This window comes from Triturus cristatus, chromosome 4_1, assembly GCF_964204655.1.
Source record: "Triturus cristatus chromosome 4_1, aTriCri1.1, whole genome shotgun sequence".
Lineage (NCBI taxonomy): Eukaryota > Metazoa > Chordata > Amphibia > Caudata > Salamandridae > Triturus > Triturus cristatus.
In genome coordinates, this window is record NC_140585.1 from 579,443,605 (window position 1) to 579,465,024 (window position 21,420).

At 42.7% G+C, this 21,420-nt stretch overlaps 1 protein-coding gene across 2 annotated transcripts in view; it reads right to left on the reverse strand.

The window, feature by feature from the left end:
* The window catches only part of SEMA3D (semaphorin 3D), a 375,590-nt gene that overhangs the window by 62,338 nt on the left and 291,832 nt on the right, over nt 1-21,420 (reverse strand). For both annotated transcript variants that reach the window (XM_085652905.1, XM_085652906.1), the window contains exons 13-15: nt 12,209-12,297; nt 9,160-9,201; nt 2,542-2,699 (exon numbers count right to left, since the gene is read on the reverse strand). In XM_085652905.1, the coding sequence (XP_085509031.1) occupies nt 2,542-2,699; nt 9,160-9,201; nt 12,209-12,297 (289 nt within the window). The remainder of the gene's footprint in view (nt 1-2,541; nt 2,700-9,159; nt 9,202-12,208; nt 12,298-21,420) is intronic.

The following is a 21,420-nucleotide window of genomic DNA, read 5'->3' on the forward strand; positions in this document are numbered from 1 at the left end:
TTGCGCCTGTGAGTCTCGGCCCACATGCGCTCTGCCAATGTAGAACAATGCAATCATGCTTCAACCCTCATATTGTAACAGGTGAATGACTGCCTTACCAATAAACCTTAAACCTTACACGCAATATCGTTAAACTCCAAGGCTCTAAAAAATATTTTTCATGTTCTGCCAAACCAATTTTTAGGTCGAGCCTAGCGCAGCCTAGCGCAGCATAGCCAATAGGTCCCGCTTTTGGGACCTTATAAGTATTTAGTTATGCAGCACAATATCCTTGGTGCAACAACATCAACTGTTGCATGGCTAAACACTTATAAGGTCCCAAAGGCGAGACCTGTTGGCTATGCCAATGCTTGTTACATATGTTACCCATACGGTAGGCCCTAAGTAACCCTAAGAGCAGGGGGGTATGCAAGTAAAAGGTAGGACATGTAGTTTTAGGTTTTGCATTTCCTGGTAGTGGCCAACAGCCTATTTCATTCTTCACTAGTTTGAGGCCTAACCCTCCCATACACCAGCATTGTGAATTCCTTAATACAACTTAAGCTGTAGTTCGTGATCAGAGAGTAGTAGTTTTTTCATGTTTCATATCTTTGGTATGGTTATGATAAATCCTCCTTACTGGTGAAGTTGGATTTAACATTACTGTTTTAGAAATGCCAGTTTTAGAAAGTGACATTTTTCTGCACTTACTGCTCTATGTACCTGACAGACTGTCTCCAATACATGTCTGGGGTGGGCGACAGTTACACTTTGTGCATTCCCTCTAGAAAGCCAGAATCACAGGAAGGTGAGGCTCATCTGCATCTTGAGCACTCATCTGCATTTATCTGCATACTGATGGGTCTTCCTGGGCAGAGAGGAATGGGCGGGGCTGACATTTACACTTCATTAGGTAGTGTACTGTCCACACACAAAGCACTGATTTACCCCCCACAGATAGCTTGGCAGACAGGACTACATTAAAAGAAATCCTTGTGCACTTCAGAGAGCTGCTTTGGAGTCACTCCCGACATCAAAGGCACTTTTGGGTATAAGTACTGAGTCTCTGACTCCTCCTAAGATCAGGCACTTCTGGATCTTGAACTGAACCTCTGTCAGAAGGACTGCTGTGCTGCTTAAAGGAATCAACTGGACTGCTGTTCGTGAAGAACTGCTTTTATGCTTGTTGACCTCCTGCTTACTGGTCCCTGACTCTGCTGAAGGAGTGCTGGACTCTGCCTTCCCTCCAAGTGATCTTCAATGGCTTGCCTCCTGTTTACTGAAGTCTCAGGAACACAAAAGACATTCTGGAATTCTCCTGGTGCTGCTAGATTCTGCCTTGAATGAGACCTACCCTTGCCTGAGGTGCCCTCTCCAAGTTCTGGGCTTCATAAGTGGGTTCTGCAGCTGTTTTGCTGCAAAACAGAGGCATTGTCACCTTTGCGTTGATCAGCACCGTTGCATCACCCTTCAATGCCGACAGCAAAGGCTGTTCAACGACAGCAGTTCTACAGCCTGTGCAGTCCGATGACAACGCACTGCATGGCTCGATGATGACGCATTGCCTGCCCCTCAGCGAAGCAGTGACCCGACTGCATGGAAAAGATTGACACATCGTGCCCTCAGAGTTGCCGCTTTGCTCCATTCAAGGTCATTTCTCAGTGGGCCCTGCGTGGGTGCTGGAGCCAACCTGTCCTCTGTCCGGGTTGGCCAGAACTTTGGATGTGCACTGGTCCCTTGTGACCTCAGTGTAATCTTTTGACCGCTAGTGACTTCTAAGCACTGTTTTTGCATTTAGTCTTTAAAAATTCATATCTCGACTTGTACTGATTGGATTTTTGTTGTTTTGGTCTTATTGGGCTCAGATAAATATTCTCTATTTTGCTAAACCAGTGTGGAGTCTTTTTGTGGTATATTCATTGTATTCCTTTGTGTGTGTATGTGTGTCTGTGTGTTCAACAGATACTTTAAACAGTGCCTCTTTAGATAGCCTGAATGCTCTGTGCCAAGCTACCAGAGGGTGAACACAAGTTATCTCTTAGTGTGTATATAGTTTACTCTAACTAGAGTGGTGGTTCCTGCTTGGCATGGGTGCGAGCCTCGGCCATCCAGGAATCCCATTTCTAACATCATCCAAAAAGGATGGGAGAACTAAACATTTGATAGTGAAGAGCATTAGTGATTTACAACAGTGCTCCTGCTACACTAAACTCGGTATGCCCAACTTTGTTTTGATTTCAACATACATAACAATAAAAAAGATGAAGAAAATGAATATACTATAAATTTAGTAGTGCAGCAGTTGTTATAAGTTATTTAAATCAAGTTACAGAGAAGTCTTAAAAGAAGTACATGTATGTTTTCAATGTAAGGTAAATGGAAAAAATTGAAAGACCTGTGTTGTCAGCCGATGGTTAGTTATTTTGGCAGTTAGTTAGATACCATTAATCCACAAAAAGTAAATTAACCTATACGATGCAATATAGAAAATGTGGGACCATTACTCCAGTCCTTCAACATATGTTCCGTAAACATATGGTACCAGCACTTTACACAACTTACCTCTTTGATGTTGGAACATATCTAGAACAGAAGTTTCCATCCCATGCACAGTAAGGGTCCCTGGCCAGGCAGCAGTCTGTGCAGGCACTACCATATGCATCACACCTATGCAGAGCGAGTTGGACAAACCCATCTTTGGAAGTAACATATAGCATTTGCTGAAAAACATGGGAACATTTTGACATATTACATTTCAGTCTTCTTTCAGGCTTAATGTAGGGTTCATATGCAACTATAGTAGCTGCCTACAACAATTTGGTACGTTCTATTTTACGAAAGTGAGACATTGCATTTGCCTTTCTAAATTGGTGTAATGGAATAGAGCAAGGTGGTTCTCTCATGATAAATTGTCTGGTTAAGAGTAATAGTAATGATGATATGCTGGATGGTGCTCCCATTATCCGGAGTTTGTGTAACATAAAACATTCATATTTACTTTACATTCTGAACATAGAACATCTTTGGACTTTCAGAGCACCAATAAGATTATTGAAGCATTTTGTTATTGATATTCCCTCTAGGTGTTACTGTGATGTGTTTGCTTGTTGGACTGAGAGTGTGGAGAGACAGTATGGGGTTCAGTAGCGAGTAAAGGAGAGACTGCTATGGACACTTTTTACTGATTTTTGGAACCCACCACAAGACATGAAAGGAACGCACCGCACTGCTTCTGTTGGAATTTATAGGGAGAAGGTCTGTTTCCTTCATGTTCTTGAAAGGACGGGGGCGGCGGACAAAGAAAGCATGACTATCACATGCCTGGTTCAGGTGAATTTGTGAGGTGCGAATGGTGCATCGACAGGTATATGTGGAGTGGTGAAGTTAAAACACCTTTACACTGTGTCACTGATCGCTACCCTCTGATCTCCCAGTGGGTCATCCCTTTAAGTCCATTTCTACACAGATATCTCACTTATTGAGTAACTGATGATGGATGCAACCCTGAGTAAAATTCTGTTATCTCAAAGCGATTGAGTTTCAATTTGTTTAAGTGGAATTTGCAGGCTGTCCCTTGATTATCTTCCATTGTAACTCTTTAACAAATGTCATGATGGGTCTTGATGGGTATCTTTTGAGACGTTCAATGGCATTGAGAGACTGAAAGATCTGAGGTGAAATGTTAGAAAAGAATGATAAGGAAGAAGGGTAGAGTGAAAAGGATTCCTGGTCATATTTGATTGAATGTTTAAAGGTGAGACTACTCAATAGGAAATAATATGCAGATTTGACAACCTTCTTTTAACAACATATTTAGATCAAACATAATATTGGTTCCATTAAAATAACAGGAAACAGAACCAAGTTGCCTCCACTCACAGTATAACAACAGCAACATGCATGCTTTTTAAAGGAGACTGTGGCATTTTGAAAAATAGCAAAGTCATAAATTACATAGTGTATTTGTAGTTGATTGATGAACACTGTTTTTGCTATTCTAGGGCAGGGAGACCATCACAATATGTAGTTTAGAAATCATAATTTTACTACATTATTCAATGTCTCCAATCTAGCAAATTATTACTTTTGTAGCCCTAGAAAATGTTGCCCATGTACTAACTGCACTATAGACCATGCTGTGACTTAATGAAGTGAGCTGCAAGGTCATATGGGTTCACCATCAGTAGAAAGTAAATGATGTAGAAATAGCCTTACCATAACTTAGAAGAATTTGGGATACTATCATTGTTTAAATATATTCTGCCCAAGGGACTGTAATGTGTAAGGAATTCTTCATGCATCTATTTTTAAGGAACGTTACTTTGACACGTAAGGTGACAGAAAGGTTCTGGAGAGTGTGCACTCCTACCTAGAGCTTCCCATAGTGATTTCCTCTTTCTTTTGAATGTTTTGCCCCAGCACACATGACAATTATGTTTGTGTACCGAGGTCTCCAAGTGGCATGGAATGCAATTGTGTACCCTCCTTTACTCTGTGAGACTACCGTCAGCTCACCAAACTGTGGAGGACTGTTAGTGGTGGTAGAAACAGATTATATTGACAGGGCCTGCTTATTGAACTGCTGACTGCCAGGGAGAGTTGTCTACAGGCTCAACAATCATAAAATGGTTTGCCTGTTCCTGCAACCGGCTTCTAATGCCCATCCCTGTGGGACATTAATGACACCTGTATGTGTAGTTCATGTTTGTGCAGCAGAATGTGAGTGTATGAGATACATATGCGGTGGCTACACAGTTATCCATTTTTATTTCAAGCACCAGAGAGTGTAGCTTGGACAGAGCCCAGACTGTAATGAATTGCTGGGCTTCTCATGAGCATTCCCGAAGTCCCTTTTAATGCACAAGACTCTATGGTGTAAAATGTAAGAGACCAATTGTAGAGAACCACTTACCTTTGCCTGCGCCATTGTTCCTCAAAGTGTTACACCCAACAAGTTGAATGGTAGTTAAGAGGGGAAGCCATTCCCTCTTTTTGTGTCCTTGATTTTTGTCTTTTCTGAAAGGAGACTCCTAACTACACCCTAATTTCCTATGTGTGGAACAGTCAGAAAATAGTATGCACAGTGCTTAATTTAAGTCAGTGTTTTTCGGAGTTTGACACTGCCACTTAATTGTCAACACAGGCACTTATTACAGTCTGCCACATGGTGGGACTGCCTGTCTAATTTACATATAAGCAATACAACAGTTGTTTATTAATTAAATATACATGAAAATTACGAATATCTGTACCTCAGGCAGTTCTTATAGTTTTGGGGCATGGCATAGTCCGAATTGTCACACTTATAGGAAGTGTGATGGTCAGTAGATCTGCTGGTATGGCATCTGCAGCGTTGACAGGGGCAATGGGTGGTGCACGCTGCAGCGGCTTCCTAATGATGACCCTGGCACTTAATTTTTGATAAATTAAGCACTGAGTATGCAAAAAGGCAAAACTGCCTCAAACCAGTCCTGCGACTGTAGAATAAATAACTCTGTAAACTTGGTTTAAGTATAGGGCAGAAAACACAATTTGGCGCGCCAGGATCAACCAGACTCCAGAGTACGACATCAGTGTGGACTGAAAAACACTTTTATGCTCCATAGCTGTGTTCGCTGACAGGAATCTTCCCTTCACCCTGTTCAGGAATAAAGATCTGAAAGTTCTGCACTCTACCAGGAAGATCTGTTTTGGGCATACATTGAGGGAAGTTAAAGACTGTTGAGGAGGGGTGCTCGTTGTACAGGATGTTTGCAGAAAGAAAAGGTGTCCTAAAAAATGATTACTGGGAGCTGCGGCAGGAGGAGCAGTGCACTGTCCACTGGCATCCAGAGAAGAATATACACTGCCAGGCAGTTGGGTGAGGGCTAGATACCCTGAAGCCCATATGGACAGTCCAGAAACAGAAGCACTGCTGACGGCTTGGCACTCATGAAAATTACAACTGCTTCAAGCACTTTCTCTAACGAAGAAGACTAAGCAACTGTAAATGTGAGTTGTACTTCAAGAATTGCGATTGAATTTCAGTGGTTGTACCTAGAAAAGTCAAACTGATGTGATACAAGTTGGTAGAAACAGCAGAGAAGTGTGGCCAGTACAGTGCTGTTTGACGTAGCCATGACCCCTGCCTCCTCAGTCAAAATGTAAACCTGTGAACCAGTTGTGGGTTAGCATCATCAGCACTGTCAGCTGTATCGCTCCTAGTGGAAAACATAAACTTCAGAATATGGGGACTTGGTCCATCCATACCATCAGAGCAGCCGCGGCCCGTACAGGTAAGATCGGTGGGGCCTGGTGGGCCCTGATGTGGGGGGGTATTTTGACGGCTAATGAGGAGGAACAATTAAATAAATAATTAATTTGCCCTCATCATCGTCCATCAAAATTCACCCCCACCAGGCCCCACCGCCCCACCCTCTTACATGCATGGGCCGCGGCTGCATTAGAGTATGTTGCCCCAATTTCTAGCTAGCTTACAGTACCCCATCCAAACTCCTAACCATAACAGGGTACCAGATGGTATCTGCAACCTCAGAACATGACTAATTCCCCAGTTATATCATGGAAACAGATCTACCTAGGCATGCACAGAGGGAGACACAAAAAAATTATGAATTGGCCTTCAAACATTTATTGAAGTAATCCTATCATTGCGTAAAAAACATGAGATGCAATTATTGGCAGGTGTAAGCAAAGCATTGCTACTAACATTACAAGAATGGTGAAGAAGATAAACAGTTCAACCATTAAGTCAAGATTGTGTGATTATATGATACTGCATATAGTGTTACTCCTTCCTAACCCTACCTACACTTTCACGAGCATAGTGAGAGTACCCTCTGCCAGATCTCTTGGGACAATCAAACTCCCAATACCTGGATATGATGTATCAAGTAGCCATTCTGGTGTTGAAGAGGCCACCGTCCTTTACAGGGATAGAGATTGGAATCAGCAAGGCTGCATCTCAGTTACAGTGCCCGGGATAATTCATATAAGTGCTTCTCTGGTGCATAAAGCTCACAGGTGGTTTATATAATAAAACCACTGTTGCAATTGCACTGTGTTAGAGGTGCAGCACTGGTTTGTTTGTTTGTCTTTTCAACTCAGAGCTGTCTCCAGCGGACAACTAACAACAAAATTATTGTGCTCAATGTTCCTAGCCTTGGAGAGCACTAGACCATTTGATAATGTGCCTACTAAGTATGCTATCATATACGTGCAAAGCATGCAGAAAGTAACAGTTTAAAAATTATGTTAAGTTTCAATGTGAAACTAAAATGGTGATTTGTGCTCAGGCCCTATTGAAACTTACAACAAAGTAGATCAACCCACCACAGAATAAAATACTATCTTACAGAAGAATGGAGCAGCATTAAGGGAGAACTTTGACTTTGGAGACTACTACATGCTATCACAAGCTTCACCACATTTCCTGTGTGAAGTATAAGCTGTGGCACCAAGAGAGAGTGCCAGAAGGCCTGTACCTACCAATTTTTCCAGGAAGACAATGGGCCCTATATTGTACTAACTATATTGTAAACTACTTTAGCATGAGGAACAGCATCCCCTAATGTCAGCTAATTCCTTCATATAGTGATTATTACTGTAATTACTGCATACCACATTTGGTCCTGTGAGATTTTATGAATAGTATTGCATTGTGTATATAGAAGTAAAGTACTTATTCTGTCATCTACCTGGACATTGTTTGATTACCTATAATTATGTGTTTAACGGTGTTCTGAGATTATATTCCATAAGTGAGTATCTTACTGCTTGACTTTACTACCCTGAGGGTCAAGTTACTTGGATTCACCATGGACACCAACCTCACCCTCATGGAACACATTGCCAAAAAATATATAGAGTCAAACAAATACCAGGTCTCTCTTCTAAAAAAGTAAAACTCTTTCTTCCAGAAAGTGACTACAGAACTACTGTTCAAGCCCTTTTACACGCATGTGGATGATGGTAACATAAATACAAAAATGCTAAATGGATTTACTTGATGCTCAGTTCTGGTCCAAAAGTATGCTAAAACCCCAGGACATCAATGCTACAAGGCTCTCATTTTTCATTGTTTGAGCACAGTGTCCTCTGTCTGTCCTGTGGCACCTGAAAAAGTTAATTCGGCACAATCTAATGTAGTGTGAGGAAAGAATATGAACAGTAAATAAAGATGCCTATTGGGTTTTGCAAAGCTGGAATCAAAAACTGGTTTCCCTTGTACACTACTGCCTAAGGATTGCCCGAATCTTTTTATTTTGTTTTCAGTCTTGAAAAAGCCATAGGGCAACGTCAAGGCTCTTTCAGTGGGGCCTGTAACCCCCTTTAAAAGCCGATGGAATTATGAGATCAGTAATACATTTGTGCAGCCTGTGATGCCACCCAGAGATGTTGGCAGCAAATATCAGCTGGATCAAGTAACAGGGGACAATTAGAAATAACCAGGGACATTGGGACTGAAAATACTAACTCTCCTGGCAATTCCCCTTGCAAAGGGGCCCCTCAGGGCCCACTTGTAATCCCTGCTAACTCCACACTCTAGATTTATCAATGCCCCTAATATCAAAACCTACATCTGGAGCCGGCTTCATGGCACGGCACGAGTGCATGCTTTATGAGTCTTCGCGTGTCTTAAATTAAAAAGATATTTTATCTTCTGAGCTTAGTTTGAAGGAAACATGAACAGCAGCAGCAGTGGGCATTTTATTTTCCCACATATTTGGGCCTCACAGGAGCAAGTGCTTGATTGCATAGCCAGGCGTGGTATATCACTTGGCAAGTCAAATTCAATCAAACCCACGCGTGTCAACATGTCCCATGATTATTCCAGCCTGTTAGCCACAACAGCATCCAATTTGCACATAATGAATTACAATATACAAATAAAATGTTATTCACCAGCACGGCTGATTTTAAATCAGCTGCAGCATTCTAGGTAAATGTCAGCGCCCACTCCATTTATTAATGAACCATGTACGCGTGGAGACAGCATTTCAGAGGTCATTTTTCTGGTGTCATTTGGTATTCAGTCTTCAGAACGAAAGGTTCCTGTTATTAGCACAATCATTAAACAAACAGCATTGTTTCTTTTATTACTTTTAAGAGCAGCCAGAAAACTGACGAAAAAATGGCATAAGGATGCATTAGGTATGGATTTTAAACCGTGCACTTTACCTGCTTTAGTGAAATCTCCATGTTTGTAATTGATGATGGAGGCTGAAAAAGCAAAGATTGTCACTTTAGTAATATTTCACTATCGTGTTGGTGCTATTTTATGTTTAATCTTCATTCCAATACTATTGCAATGTGCTGACGTGACCCATGCATGCAGTACGGAGGAACAGATCATCTGGGGCACGCACCTACTGTAGAAAATGACCAAATTGCTTTGGAAGGTTACACCAGAAGTGATAATTCAATAATTGTTCCGAAGATGGAACACAAGGTGACAAATCAGAGGATAATATCAAAATTGTATTGAAAAATCAATTGGTTACTTTGCATAGCGTAACAATCGAGGTTTGAATGCAACAACGCAATGCAGAAATACAATAATATTATTATATATTGCTTGAGCCGATTGAAGAAAGTATTTACATTGGAACTTCAGTGTTAGAGCCCACACTGGAGCAGTACAAATATGTCTTCCTACTCAGTATGAGGAAACCCCCCTCCATCCACAGCTACTCTTGAAGCTGTCTGTGTTCTACCCTGTCTTTGGCTCTTGAAGAATAGCACATCTACTCTGTCAAAGTCAACATTCATGGTTTGCTGCCACAGAACTTGTTTGTTAGTTGTGCGGAAACTGGCGACAAGACAGGCTGATAGACAAATAGATAGAGAGATAGGCAGATACACAGTTGTGTTGGCTACCAGACTGGCAGGAAGACAAGCTTATATAAATACTGGCAAGATGAGCGGCAGCACGGAAAATAGGTTAGTAGATGACCACAGAGACAGACACAGAGATAGGTAGGTAGATAGGTAGGTAGATAGATAGATAGATAGATAGATAGATAGATAGATAGATAGATAGATAGATAGATAGATAGATAGATAGATAGATAGATAGATAGATAGATAGATAGATAGATAGATAGATAGATAGATAGATAGATAGATAGATAGATAGATAGATAGATAGATAGATAGATAGATAGATAGATAGATAGATAGATATTCATCCATACAGGCTACGTTCTGGTTCGCTGTATAATGTGGCCCAAAACTGCTATTGAGAGGTTCTGGTGACCTCATAAACCACAAAGCCAAAGACCATGTTACACTTGCTATCCATTATATATTTTATATTACATGCAAATATTGGGTAGTTTGTTTAAAAAAGGGGTTTCTTCAGACTCTAAATAGCAATTAACACAGACTGGAAAAGGAGTGTTTCGGTTGTGCTTACCTTTCATAAATAAATCGTTTTTAACCCCTTCGCTGCTGCGGACATTCCGCTGCAGCGCTGGGGGGGGCAGGGGGGCAGCGCGGCGGGCCTGTGCTCATGACGGAGCCGCTCCGTCATGAGCCACAGTTGAGCTGTGCTCATGACGGAACGGTTCCGTCATGACTCCGCCCATTTGCGTTGTCGCCCCGCACAGGCGGGGAAACAGCGCCGCGCAGGCGGAGCGGCCGCCAACAGGATTGTCATGACGGAACCGTTCCGTCATGAGCACACGGCAACCGTGGCTCATGACGGAACGGTTCCGTCATGAGCAGGGAAGGGGTTAAAACAATGGACAATGTTGGGGGTAGTGGAATTATATAAATCTTTGTCAACAGCATTTACTGCATAATTATGGATGTATTATTTTTGCTTCATAATTTGCCACATAATTTTACATAAAAGAAATAAATGGTGTTTCTTAGCTTAAAGGGATGAAAATAATACTGCCAGAGATTGTACTGCAATTTTTCGAACATACATGCATGCACGCACCATAAATTAATTCAAAAAATCACACTGACCTGCAGCTCTGCCTCCGAGGTCCCAGGAGGGTTGGGACTGCTGCCTTCCTTCAATGGTGGACCTTGGGTCAGTCATTGAGGGAAGGCTGCAGTCCCAACCTCGTCACAGAGTGGGAAGTGGTCAGTGAGACTGCTGTCCCCGCCCCACTCTGTGAGGAGGTGTCACTGATTGACATTCGGCTTGGGCACTTCAGGGCTTAAAACTGAAGCGCCCAGGAGAGAGGCAATGAGTGATGCTTCTCCTTGTCATGAGGGGAGGGCCTCGAGGACCTTTGCTGAGCTGAGGAGGTCACACCCACAGGACCGATGACATCCTCAGCCCAGCAAAGTTCAGCCAGGCAGCCACGAATCTGCGCATTTAGTGCATGTCTAGCTCCTGACTGCCTGATCTGAAAATGAAGAGTGTCTGTCAGGCTGATCTTTGCTCAGCCTGACAGACATTCTTATTGAGGGCAGTAGGTGAGGGGTCCCGGCCCCTCAGCCCCTCTGGACAGGCCGTGGCTGCAGATCTGTGACAACGCCTGGGGACACCGCCCTCACTCACCAAGAGTAAAGTCTGGGCTTGGATTTCAGTGGCGTTCCCCTGGAATGCCCTGAAATAATTATTCAGCGCACCGAGAGGGGCAGTGCGTGCACTTCTGTCCCGAGCTCACAACATATGTATTGTGAAGAGGGGCCGGCCTCGGATAGACTGTCAGGAGCCAGGAGTAACTCATATTCTGACAAAGCTGGATATTGTGCCCGCTGCTCTGCTTTTAGACTCGCTGATTGAGCGCGGAGGACGGATCAATTACCAGGGTAACCTTCTCACCTATTGTTGAGCAGATATGATGCGCTATCTCTCAGAAGCAGCCATCTGAAAGAGATTCACACGGCAGCCCTTTCACAAGGTCACGGCTGCTCTGCTGTAACGAGCAGGCATATTCGGCGCGGGGCAAATCACGTTTGCTGAGGTTCACAGAATAAATTGGAAGAGGCAGCTGAGGCGTGAACACAGAACTGCAATTGTGCGGCAGGGTGCTGCTGGGACTCAGAATGCGGAAGATATTTTTCCAGACAGAGGAATCTTGAAATGCATTAAAATGTGTTTCTAATCACCATGCGCGCGTTCTGAAGGGGAAATATTCACATCTCAGAGCAGGACTTGTTCCCTGCATTAAAGAACACTGGACAAAGCAGCGACCACGGCAGACGCGGGCTCATCCACACACACCCTATCCCCGCAGGGCACTTTTAGCTTTCAGTAACTTACCGTGAACACCTCTAACTCCTCCAGCACGACCTCCTCCAGGGCCAGGTTCTCTTTGTAAATGGCGATGACCTTGAGCACTGTCCCCGTGTCTGAAACACAGCAGAGAGGAATGCGATCAGAGGGGCCCAGGCCATCTTTAAGAAGGTGCAAGCACGGGTTCCTGTGTGTCTCTTCTCTTTACCAGAAAAGTCATTTCAAGCAATCAGGGCACACATCCTATCCTCCATCACACACAAAAGATGACTTATACTTTTTATTTACTTGTCTTTTAATAAGCAGTTAGATTGTTCGGTGAGTGAGATGGTTGACGTTTGCAGGGCGTGGGCTTGAAGCCTCACTATGACAACTCATCCTTTCATCTTTCTAAATTGGGTGCATTGAATACCATTAACTTGGGTATAAATACCATTTGCTATTCATAACACTTAGCCTCCCATTGCCAGTGGCCTAAAGCGGTACCACAATTGGGAGGGGGAATTACCACACAGGTTTACCTGCCTCCGGTCCTGGAATTATCAGGCCTGCAAACCCCACTCTCAATAACCACCCTTGAAACCAGACCTGGAGACCTCCTCGAAGCCACAGGCAGCTTCTGAGCCTGGGCCCTGCCCATCCTCCTTCATCTGCATGGGGGAGAGTAGAAGCCCCTTCAAGATGAAGGAGAAATGAACCTGCCCTACCACTGCCACCGCACCTTCGGAGGCAAAATAAGGCCATACTAATTTACCACTTGCTCAATGCAGGTGGTGCGGTGCAGCAAATGTGGGCCCATTGTTTACCCTGAAAGGTGAAAGACACAGAGAATTGAACGCGGTATTCCAGAAGCCTCCTGTTCCCCATTCTGTGGAAAACTATTTTTGTAATCCATGTTATCTCGCAAGGAGCCACCACCCAGTATTGCGAATTCTCCAGTACTCTTAATGGAACCCATAGTAAGGACAAAAATGTGGTCCGAAGCTCTATCTAGAAAAATAAGTTTGTGCAGAAGCACCAACCCCAAACTTTGTAGCTTACCCACAGGATGGAGGCACAGATCCCTTTGTGCACCACCACTTCCCACAGGGAAGAAATGTAAAGCTATAAATCACGTTTTTTTAGTGGAATTCAGCTACATTAATGCAAAAAGCAAACAGATTACATTTGTAACTAATTAGGTCCTATGAATAAACAGAGAGAAACAAATTAGTTATAACCAACTAGCTTATAAGGAAAGGTGGGTAAAAAGTGACAATTTTTCAGGTCATAAATATGGGAGAGGATATCTCCAAAAACACATTAACAGCCAGTTCGTAGTCAAACCTAGCAAACGTTTGGTTGTATCTTAAGTGTCCCTGCGCTCTCAGAGCTACCTTGAGTCCCAGGAACTGCACTGCACCATCTTACTCCACCATTCCAAGAAACTGAGGAAAATGTTCCTATAGCATTTGTGAACCAGCTATGTTGATAACAAGAAAAATGAACACGAGCCTGAGCAGAATCAACATAATCAGTCAAGCAACAAATTATTACATTTAAATGATATATGTAAAATTATGTTTCAATATATAAATTACATATGTAAAAGTATGTGTTTATCAAGTCTTTTATCATGTATATGCATATGTATATGTGTGTTTGTGTGTGTGTGTGTATGTATATATATATATATATATACTGAAAAAACTAAAGATTAAACTAACTTTATAGTTACGGGTGATAAAAAGATCTTCTTCTTTAAAAAAGCCTTAGAATTTCACTGAAAAAACCAAAGGTTAAAATAACAATATAGTTAGGTGAATATCTCAAAGCAACTTTGTTATACCCTACTTAATTGTATACCATGTACTCCTGCCCTGCTGCCTCTAGCTGCTCAGCCAGAGCGTGAGTTGGTCATGGAATGTTGGTGTGCCTGTGATGCATGGAATGCCTGGGTGTCTGAGTGGATGAGTGTTGGCAGTTAGAGATTGGCTGAGCAGCTAGGCGGGCTGCTCCTGGGGGGGCTGATACCACACTAGGCTGGCTGGGGTCAAGACAGATGTGACCTGTACTGGAGACTGAATAAAGAAGACTTAATAATACCTCCTGGCTCCAGGTGTCTATCTTCATAGATCACAACATAATTTTGGCGACGAGCGGACTTGGACCCTTGAGACTCTTGGTAAAGCACAGAAACAAAGGAACTACAAAGAAACTACAAGAGAAACCAAGAGATCCTACAAGCTACTACATCTAGAAAGAAAGTATTTCCAGGCAAGCCAGCGCCAGCCCCACCAGTGTCCTTACCAACGGACAGCCCCACCGACAAGTGTCATCACCATTGACACTACAGCTTGGGAATACTACATCCACCTAAAGGATTACAGTGAGTTGGAGGAGTCGTTCAACTACAACCAAATTTGGTGTTCCAGCCACAAAAGGATTACAGTGAGTTGGAGGAGTAGTCACTACAGCCACATCTGGTGTTCCAGCCACGTTGTTACCTACAAAAGGGTTTGGTGAGTTGGATGGGTAGCTTCACTACAACCAGTTGTTGGTGTTCCAGCCACATCGCTCTTCAGAGTCTACAGTGTTTCTAAGAAAAAGGCACAATTTGGGGGTTTTCATCATAATATGTTCGAAATAACAGCATGCAGTGCCTGCACAGATGGAGAATATTTGGTGCTTAACAGACACTTGCAGCATGTTGGAACCTCAACCAACGTCAGTACCTATTAGCACCACACAGCTACGGTGTGGTATCGCAAGATTTGTGCATAGATGACTCATGAAAAGCTCAATTAAGGACATATAACCATTGTGAGTGTCTTGGATTTTCAACGGAATTGACTACATCGTTTTGGTAAAATGTACTACTGTGCAGCAGATTGTTTAAAGGTACAATGGACCTGCTTCAAGTCTGTCAACCTCTGGATGTCGGTTTTAGAGGAGAGGTGCCAGCTTATTCTCTGTATGTGCTCCTTGGGGTCTACACTGCGGTTCCTATCTGCACTTGAGCAGAGGTCCTCACTCCTTCTCTTGCTCTGGAGCTGGCTATCTCAAGTTCAGCAGTGTTCTCTTTTGGGGATGATGCTTTTAACGTGTGCGGGTTTGTATGGAGGCAGTTTGGTGGAGAAACGTTCCCCGGCCATCGTCTCTACATATTCAGGTGTGGGGGTAAGTTAACATTTATTTGTTTTGGTCACGCTGCCCCCGTCTTTGGCCAGTTCAACCGCTCTCCTCACGTTCAAATTTTAAAAGTGCCTGCCTGTGCCACTCACCTTTGTTCGGCGTTGGGCGGGGCTGTTGTGGAACTTTGGTGATGCTTCATCCAGTTTGCTGCTCGAACACCTCCTATGGACGTTTTGGTGCACAGACGCACCGTGAGCCACTCTGCAGCGACGTCAACAGCGTGCCACCATCTTGTGGTTGGCGGCCACTATTGCCTTTCCCCATTGGTGGTTCCAGTTTGCTGTAGAGTTACCGTCCTCACAGCTTCCTTCTGCCAACCACAGTGTTCGTATTTCTGTGAAAATAAAGTTTTCTGGAAGTCGACATGAGGGCCGGGGACAACGCGGTGCCTTCCCAACTTCAACTTCATCTGCAATTGTGGACTCTGTAATCTTCTTGTGGAGATCCTCCGTTTCATGGATGTCGGAGGTATTGTACATGGTTAATTGTTCCCACAGTTGAGTGCATGTTTGCCACACGGTACATCCACGTTCTCTGTTACGAGTTGTTTTTCTGTCCCCAGCAACAATCAGCTTAACTGTTTTGATGATGACCCAAGCTTTCTTTTGAGTACATTACGCCGCAGAATCGCTGCAGTTGCAGGCACAGGGGTACATGCCTGCATGCTCCCACTGTTGACACTGAACACTTATTGGATATGGTGTTGTTCCCAGCAATGATTTTATTTGTGCTATGCCTTGGTCTCAATTCATCGAGGTGAAGTGTTGAAGAATTAACCACAGGGTAGACTCTTTGTTTCCTGTTCGCATGAGCAGACTTTTTGACATATTATGGTTATTTCAGTGCTTGCTATGTTTACGTTAAAATGTACTCCAATTGGTTCTGAGATCGCTCACCGGCGTGAGGCACATTGCACCAGTGCTCTACAGTTAATGCAATTGCATTAGTATATGCGTTTTAATAGTTTCAAATGTCGTGATGCCATAGGCTTTAGTTTTACTATGGATGGTTCTTCCATGATGTCCTGTGGGTGGTCATCACATTGTTCCCATAGATGAGGGAAGGTTGTGGGTACAGCCCTTTGTTTAGTTATGTTTGTTACTCCTACATGGGGGTATGTAACCTCCACAAGGGGGTGAGGAGCTCTTTTCTCAGTTTCGTTTTGTTACTCCTACATGGGGGTACGTAATTTCCACAAGGAGGTTGGGACATGGGTTTAGAACCCATATATACACAGTACCTAGGTTAAACCTTACACTGGGTTGGGATTTGGCTTAGTCCATCAACAGTTGCGCGCAGTACATTTGTACATCCCTTCACGGGCGTTTTTATGGGTGACGACCCATATACATGTTTGTTTCCCTTTCTCTTGGGATTGTAGTTGCAGGGTATTCTACCTTTAGCGCTACTCTAGGTTATGCTTTTGGGCATTGGTGTTGTGGGGTCTTTTACCCTTTGCGTTATAGACCATTACATCACAGTATATGATACAAAATGCTACGAAATGCATTTCTTGTAATGTTACGCTTTTGCTTACGTTTCCAAATGTTTTATAATCTCTTTTTAGGAGGGATGGGGGATATTGCTGTTAAAATGTATGTTTCTTTACCATCCTTTCTTGCTTTAATGGTTCTTTCTCCTGCGATGTTTTGTCTTTACTGCTGCATCCGAGAGACTTGTACCATTATTCATTTTTCTTGTTTGTAGTTCTTGCTTGATGTTATATTACTTTCATTTGTCGCTTTATTTGAAGAAAAAGGGATAATGTTATACCCTACTTAATTGTATACCATGTACTCCTGCCCTGCTGCCTCTAGCTGCTCAGCCAGAGCGTGAGTTGGTCATGGAATGTTGGTGTGCCTGTGATGCATGGAATGCCTGGGTGTCTGAGTGGATGAGTGTTGGCAGTTAGAGATGGGCTGAGCAGCTAGGCGGGCTGCTCCTGGTGGGGCTGGTACCACACTAGGCTGGCTGGGGTCAAGACAGATGTGACCTGTACTGGAGACTGAATAAAGAAGACTTAATAATACCTCCTGGCTCCAGGTGTCTATCTTCATAGATCACAACAAACTTGTTTTTTAAAAAGTTTTGTCATGGATCCTTTGCGAATTTGCCAAAAATTAACAAATAAAAACATTTTTGGTCTCCGGCAGGGTCCTGTGAATCCACAACACTAGGCCTAGGAGGTCAGGGCCTACTTACCCTGCCACCTTGTGTTTTTTTTAAAAACATTTTTCTAGGGACTCACTACTTCCTGGTTTAAGTGGTGGCAGCCAATCATATCTCAGAATGAGATATGCCAGATCTCTGGACCATCCGTGTCCCTAGATAAACAGAAATCTTTTTTTATATATAAATATACTTAAAAACTACAAACAGATTTGCACCAAATTACAAAAAGAGATCTTTCTAGGCCAAGATCTAGCTTTCTGCCAAATTTGGTGTAATTACGCTCAACAGTTCGGGCTGTAGTCGTGTCTACAAACCCGATGGGAAATTGCATAGGGAAAACTTGTTTTGGACCCCCCATGGTCCATGCCCACACTTGCCGAATCACCCTGAAACTTTCCAGACTGCAGCTGAAGTGAGTAGTAGACTAGTTTCAAAATGTCATGAAGATTCGTCAAACGGAGGCAAAGGTATTAGCAAAACAAAGAAAGTTCTTCCTTTGGAAACTAGGCCCTTACTATAACTACCTACGGACCAGTATCTATCTATCTATCTATCTATCTATCTATCTATCTATCTATCTATCTATCTATCTATCTATCTATCTATCTATCTATCTATCTATCTATCTATCTATCTATCTATCTATCTATCTATCTATCTATCTATCTATCTATCTATCTATCTATCTATCTATCTATCTATCTATCTGTCTCTCGATCTGTCTCTCGGTCTGTCTGTCTGTCTGTCTGTCTGTCTATCTCATATGCACACAAATACATTGAGCACGTTTATGTATGGGGAGCCAGTGTAGTTCCCTGAGGTGTGTGTGAAGTGGGTTCTGTGTGGAAGGTTGAGGAGGAGTCTGTCTGCTGAGTTCTGTCTGTGTCTGTGTATATAGATATATAATTAAACTTACCTGAAAAATCACAATGTACAGGCCCTCCAGATGTACTAGTCACGATGTAATAACTCCCACAGTAACTGTATGCAAACGAATGATTGACATTCCCTTGCCGCAGAAAAATAGGTAAATCTCAAAGATGATCAACGAACACTGCTGTATTTTGGCGCGCTTTGGGTTCAACAGCGTCGTGAGCTTCACATGAATTAGTGTTACGAATGTTGTGGTTTGTCTTGTCTTTTATCATTAGTGTATTTGACTCGTGCGTGCTGCTTAGCAAATTTGCCTTATGGTTCTGTGTTGAACGGTAGTTGCATTTATATTGCATTTCATGGCCCACATAAGGTCAGAAATAGTTTAGCGAGTTACAACCAGAGTTTTGATTGGTTGGAGTGATGTGGATTTTTGATGTGGCCTATGTGGGAAGTTTTTGTTGCTGTGCTTAATGAACCACAATGGTGCTATGTTGTTGTACTGACAAGAGATGTGAGGGATAGAACGTTTGAGCTTTATGTTACAGTATTGTCAGGTTGTCATGATGTTAGTTGTGAGTATAGCCTTCCTGCGAACTGTTATTTGTGATAGCATCTTCTCGGGTAGCTGCAGGGGTGCATGGAATGCAGTGACATAGGGTGAGACACAGTGGCACATGCGATCATGCCTGCCACCCTTTGGAAGATGAGATTCTTGATCTCCGGTGGTAGGGTCCCAGGCATCTGTGCCACGCTCTTCATTTTAGCAACTGAGAAATGTGTCATGGAGTGAACAAAGGGGCATATTAACCAGGGCTGGCGAATCGCAAAGCGCGCTTAGCGCTTGCATATTTATCGCCGGCTATCTCTGGAATTTATCGCCTGGTTTGCGCGTTATTAACAACGCGCATCGCCGAGGCGATAAAAATTCCAGAGATAGTTGGGATATCGCCGTTTTCCATGGTAGAAAACGGCGATATCCTAGATGATAGGGCCTGTGGTCTTAGCCACAAAATCCACCCCCCATGTTAAGTATGCCTTAGTCAGGAATTTAACAGACGTTAAATTCCTGCGTTAAGCCATACTTAACGCGATTTTAAAAATCGCTACCCTCCCTTATTAATATCGCGAAGCTACCTTCGCGATATTTTCCCAAGGGGGTCTTGTCAGGCACGCCTCCTTTGCATCTCATTAGCGATGCGATCGGAGGCGTGCTGCAAACGGGCGCTAAGTCAGCAAGACACGCGATAGCGTGTCTTTGCTGATAAGGCAATTAAATTGTCGCTGCTTTTCGCCCGAAAACGGACGCAAAAGCGGCGATAATTTCATATCGACGCCTTGTTAATATGCCCCATAGTGACTTCAATGCGAGAACAACAAACTTTCTAATTGAAGTTAGAACAAAACTGGGAGATGTTACAATGTGTATGAAAATTGCAGACTCTTTGAAGCAGCATCGACTTTACTTTAGTTCTTCAAAATGGCATTTCAAATAAAGGCTACTTGATATTTAATTTAGAAGTTTCTAGGTCCGATTTACAAAAGTGAATACAAATGGTTTTCGATTTATTTTTTCATCAAAAGGCAATATGAAGCTTTGTAAAAACCCATTGTAATAGCACACATAATGACAAACCTATACTTTTTTATATCTTAACAAGAAATAATTTATATCATAGACGGCACTGGTAGCAAGCTAATGAATACTGACTTGGTAATTGTTCTTTGCAGGATATTGATGCACAGAATAATTAATACGTACAAAGTGCAAAACACACCATGTACCAAAATTCTAAAGTATAAAAGGTCATGTAAAAAGCAGCAGTGGCTGTTCCACGAAAAGAAGCGCTTGTTCGTTTAGTGATGCTAGCGCTCCTCCTAGTGGTCTTGGAGGGCTTAACATCTAACATATTAAAATGACATTCTTCACCAAATGGCGTTTTTAATACCTGTGCTGTACTTTTCCGTCTGTGTTTTTTTTTTACTGACTAAATGAAGATTATCTGTCACTAAAATGACAAAAATGTTCGTACATTTTTCATGTGAAGTAGACGTATTTCATGAAGAACATATGTTGTACCTTGCATCACGCTTGTTATTTTGATTTCAACTCAACTTATGACCGTTTTTTCAAATCACACTTTTGTGAATTCTTGAGTTAAACTAATTCGAATTTTTACGGACTCAGATGGGATATATTTTTTCCTGCCTCTGCTATTTCTTGAATATACCCGTCCTGGTTTACACTTCATAAGGTTCCTCTGCCGAGAGGGGGGAGATGTGGTTGTTCATGTCCCTGGCACTGGCTGCGGGAGGTTCTGCAGCTGCTCCTCCCTTCCAGCTCCATGGGATGGGTTGTGCAGGAGGCGTTGCCATGCTCTACTGAGGTCCCTGTGTTATTCTTGAAGCGGATCTCATCAGCACACACGTCCTGCTGTCTGCCTACTAACATGTCAGTAGCTCAGAATCCCTTTATCGGTGACTCCCCCTGTTTCTCTCTGTCTGCACATCTTGCTTCTTCCCAATCTGCCTTTGCCTGTGTGTGTGCAGTCGTTAACCGTCTGTACTACATCATATTACCAAATATCACTTGATGCTGAAATATAATATTAGACTCGATTGTGACTGTAAACTGTATACGTAAATATCCAAGAAGTATCAGTGGGTTAGGCAAATGATTCAATCTAAGAGCTCGGCGTAAACAAAAATGCTCACTTTTTTTTTTTACTTTGCAGGTTATTTCTTTCATGATTTTCTTCTTCCGTTCACAGGGCCTTCCCTAATCGCATGTCATATTAGTGCTGCTCCATGTCTAACAAAACTTCTGTTCTCTCTAAGTTAACCTAATTGCAAAATGTTTCCGAAGCTTAAAGGAGTTTATTTTTTTTATTTTTGTATACGGTGTGTAACGTTGGTATACATTTTAATTACAGTGCAAAGCCCTGCGATATATCACGAGTAAAATAGATTATTCACCCATTTATAAATGAAAATTGTAAAAAGTGTTCCATTTTGAGAAA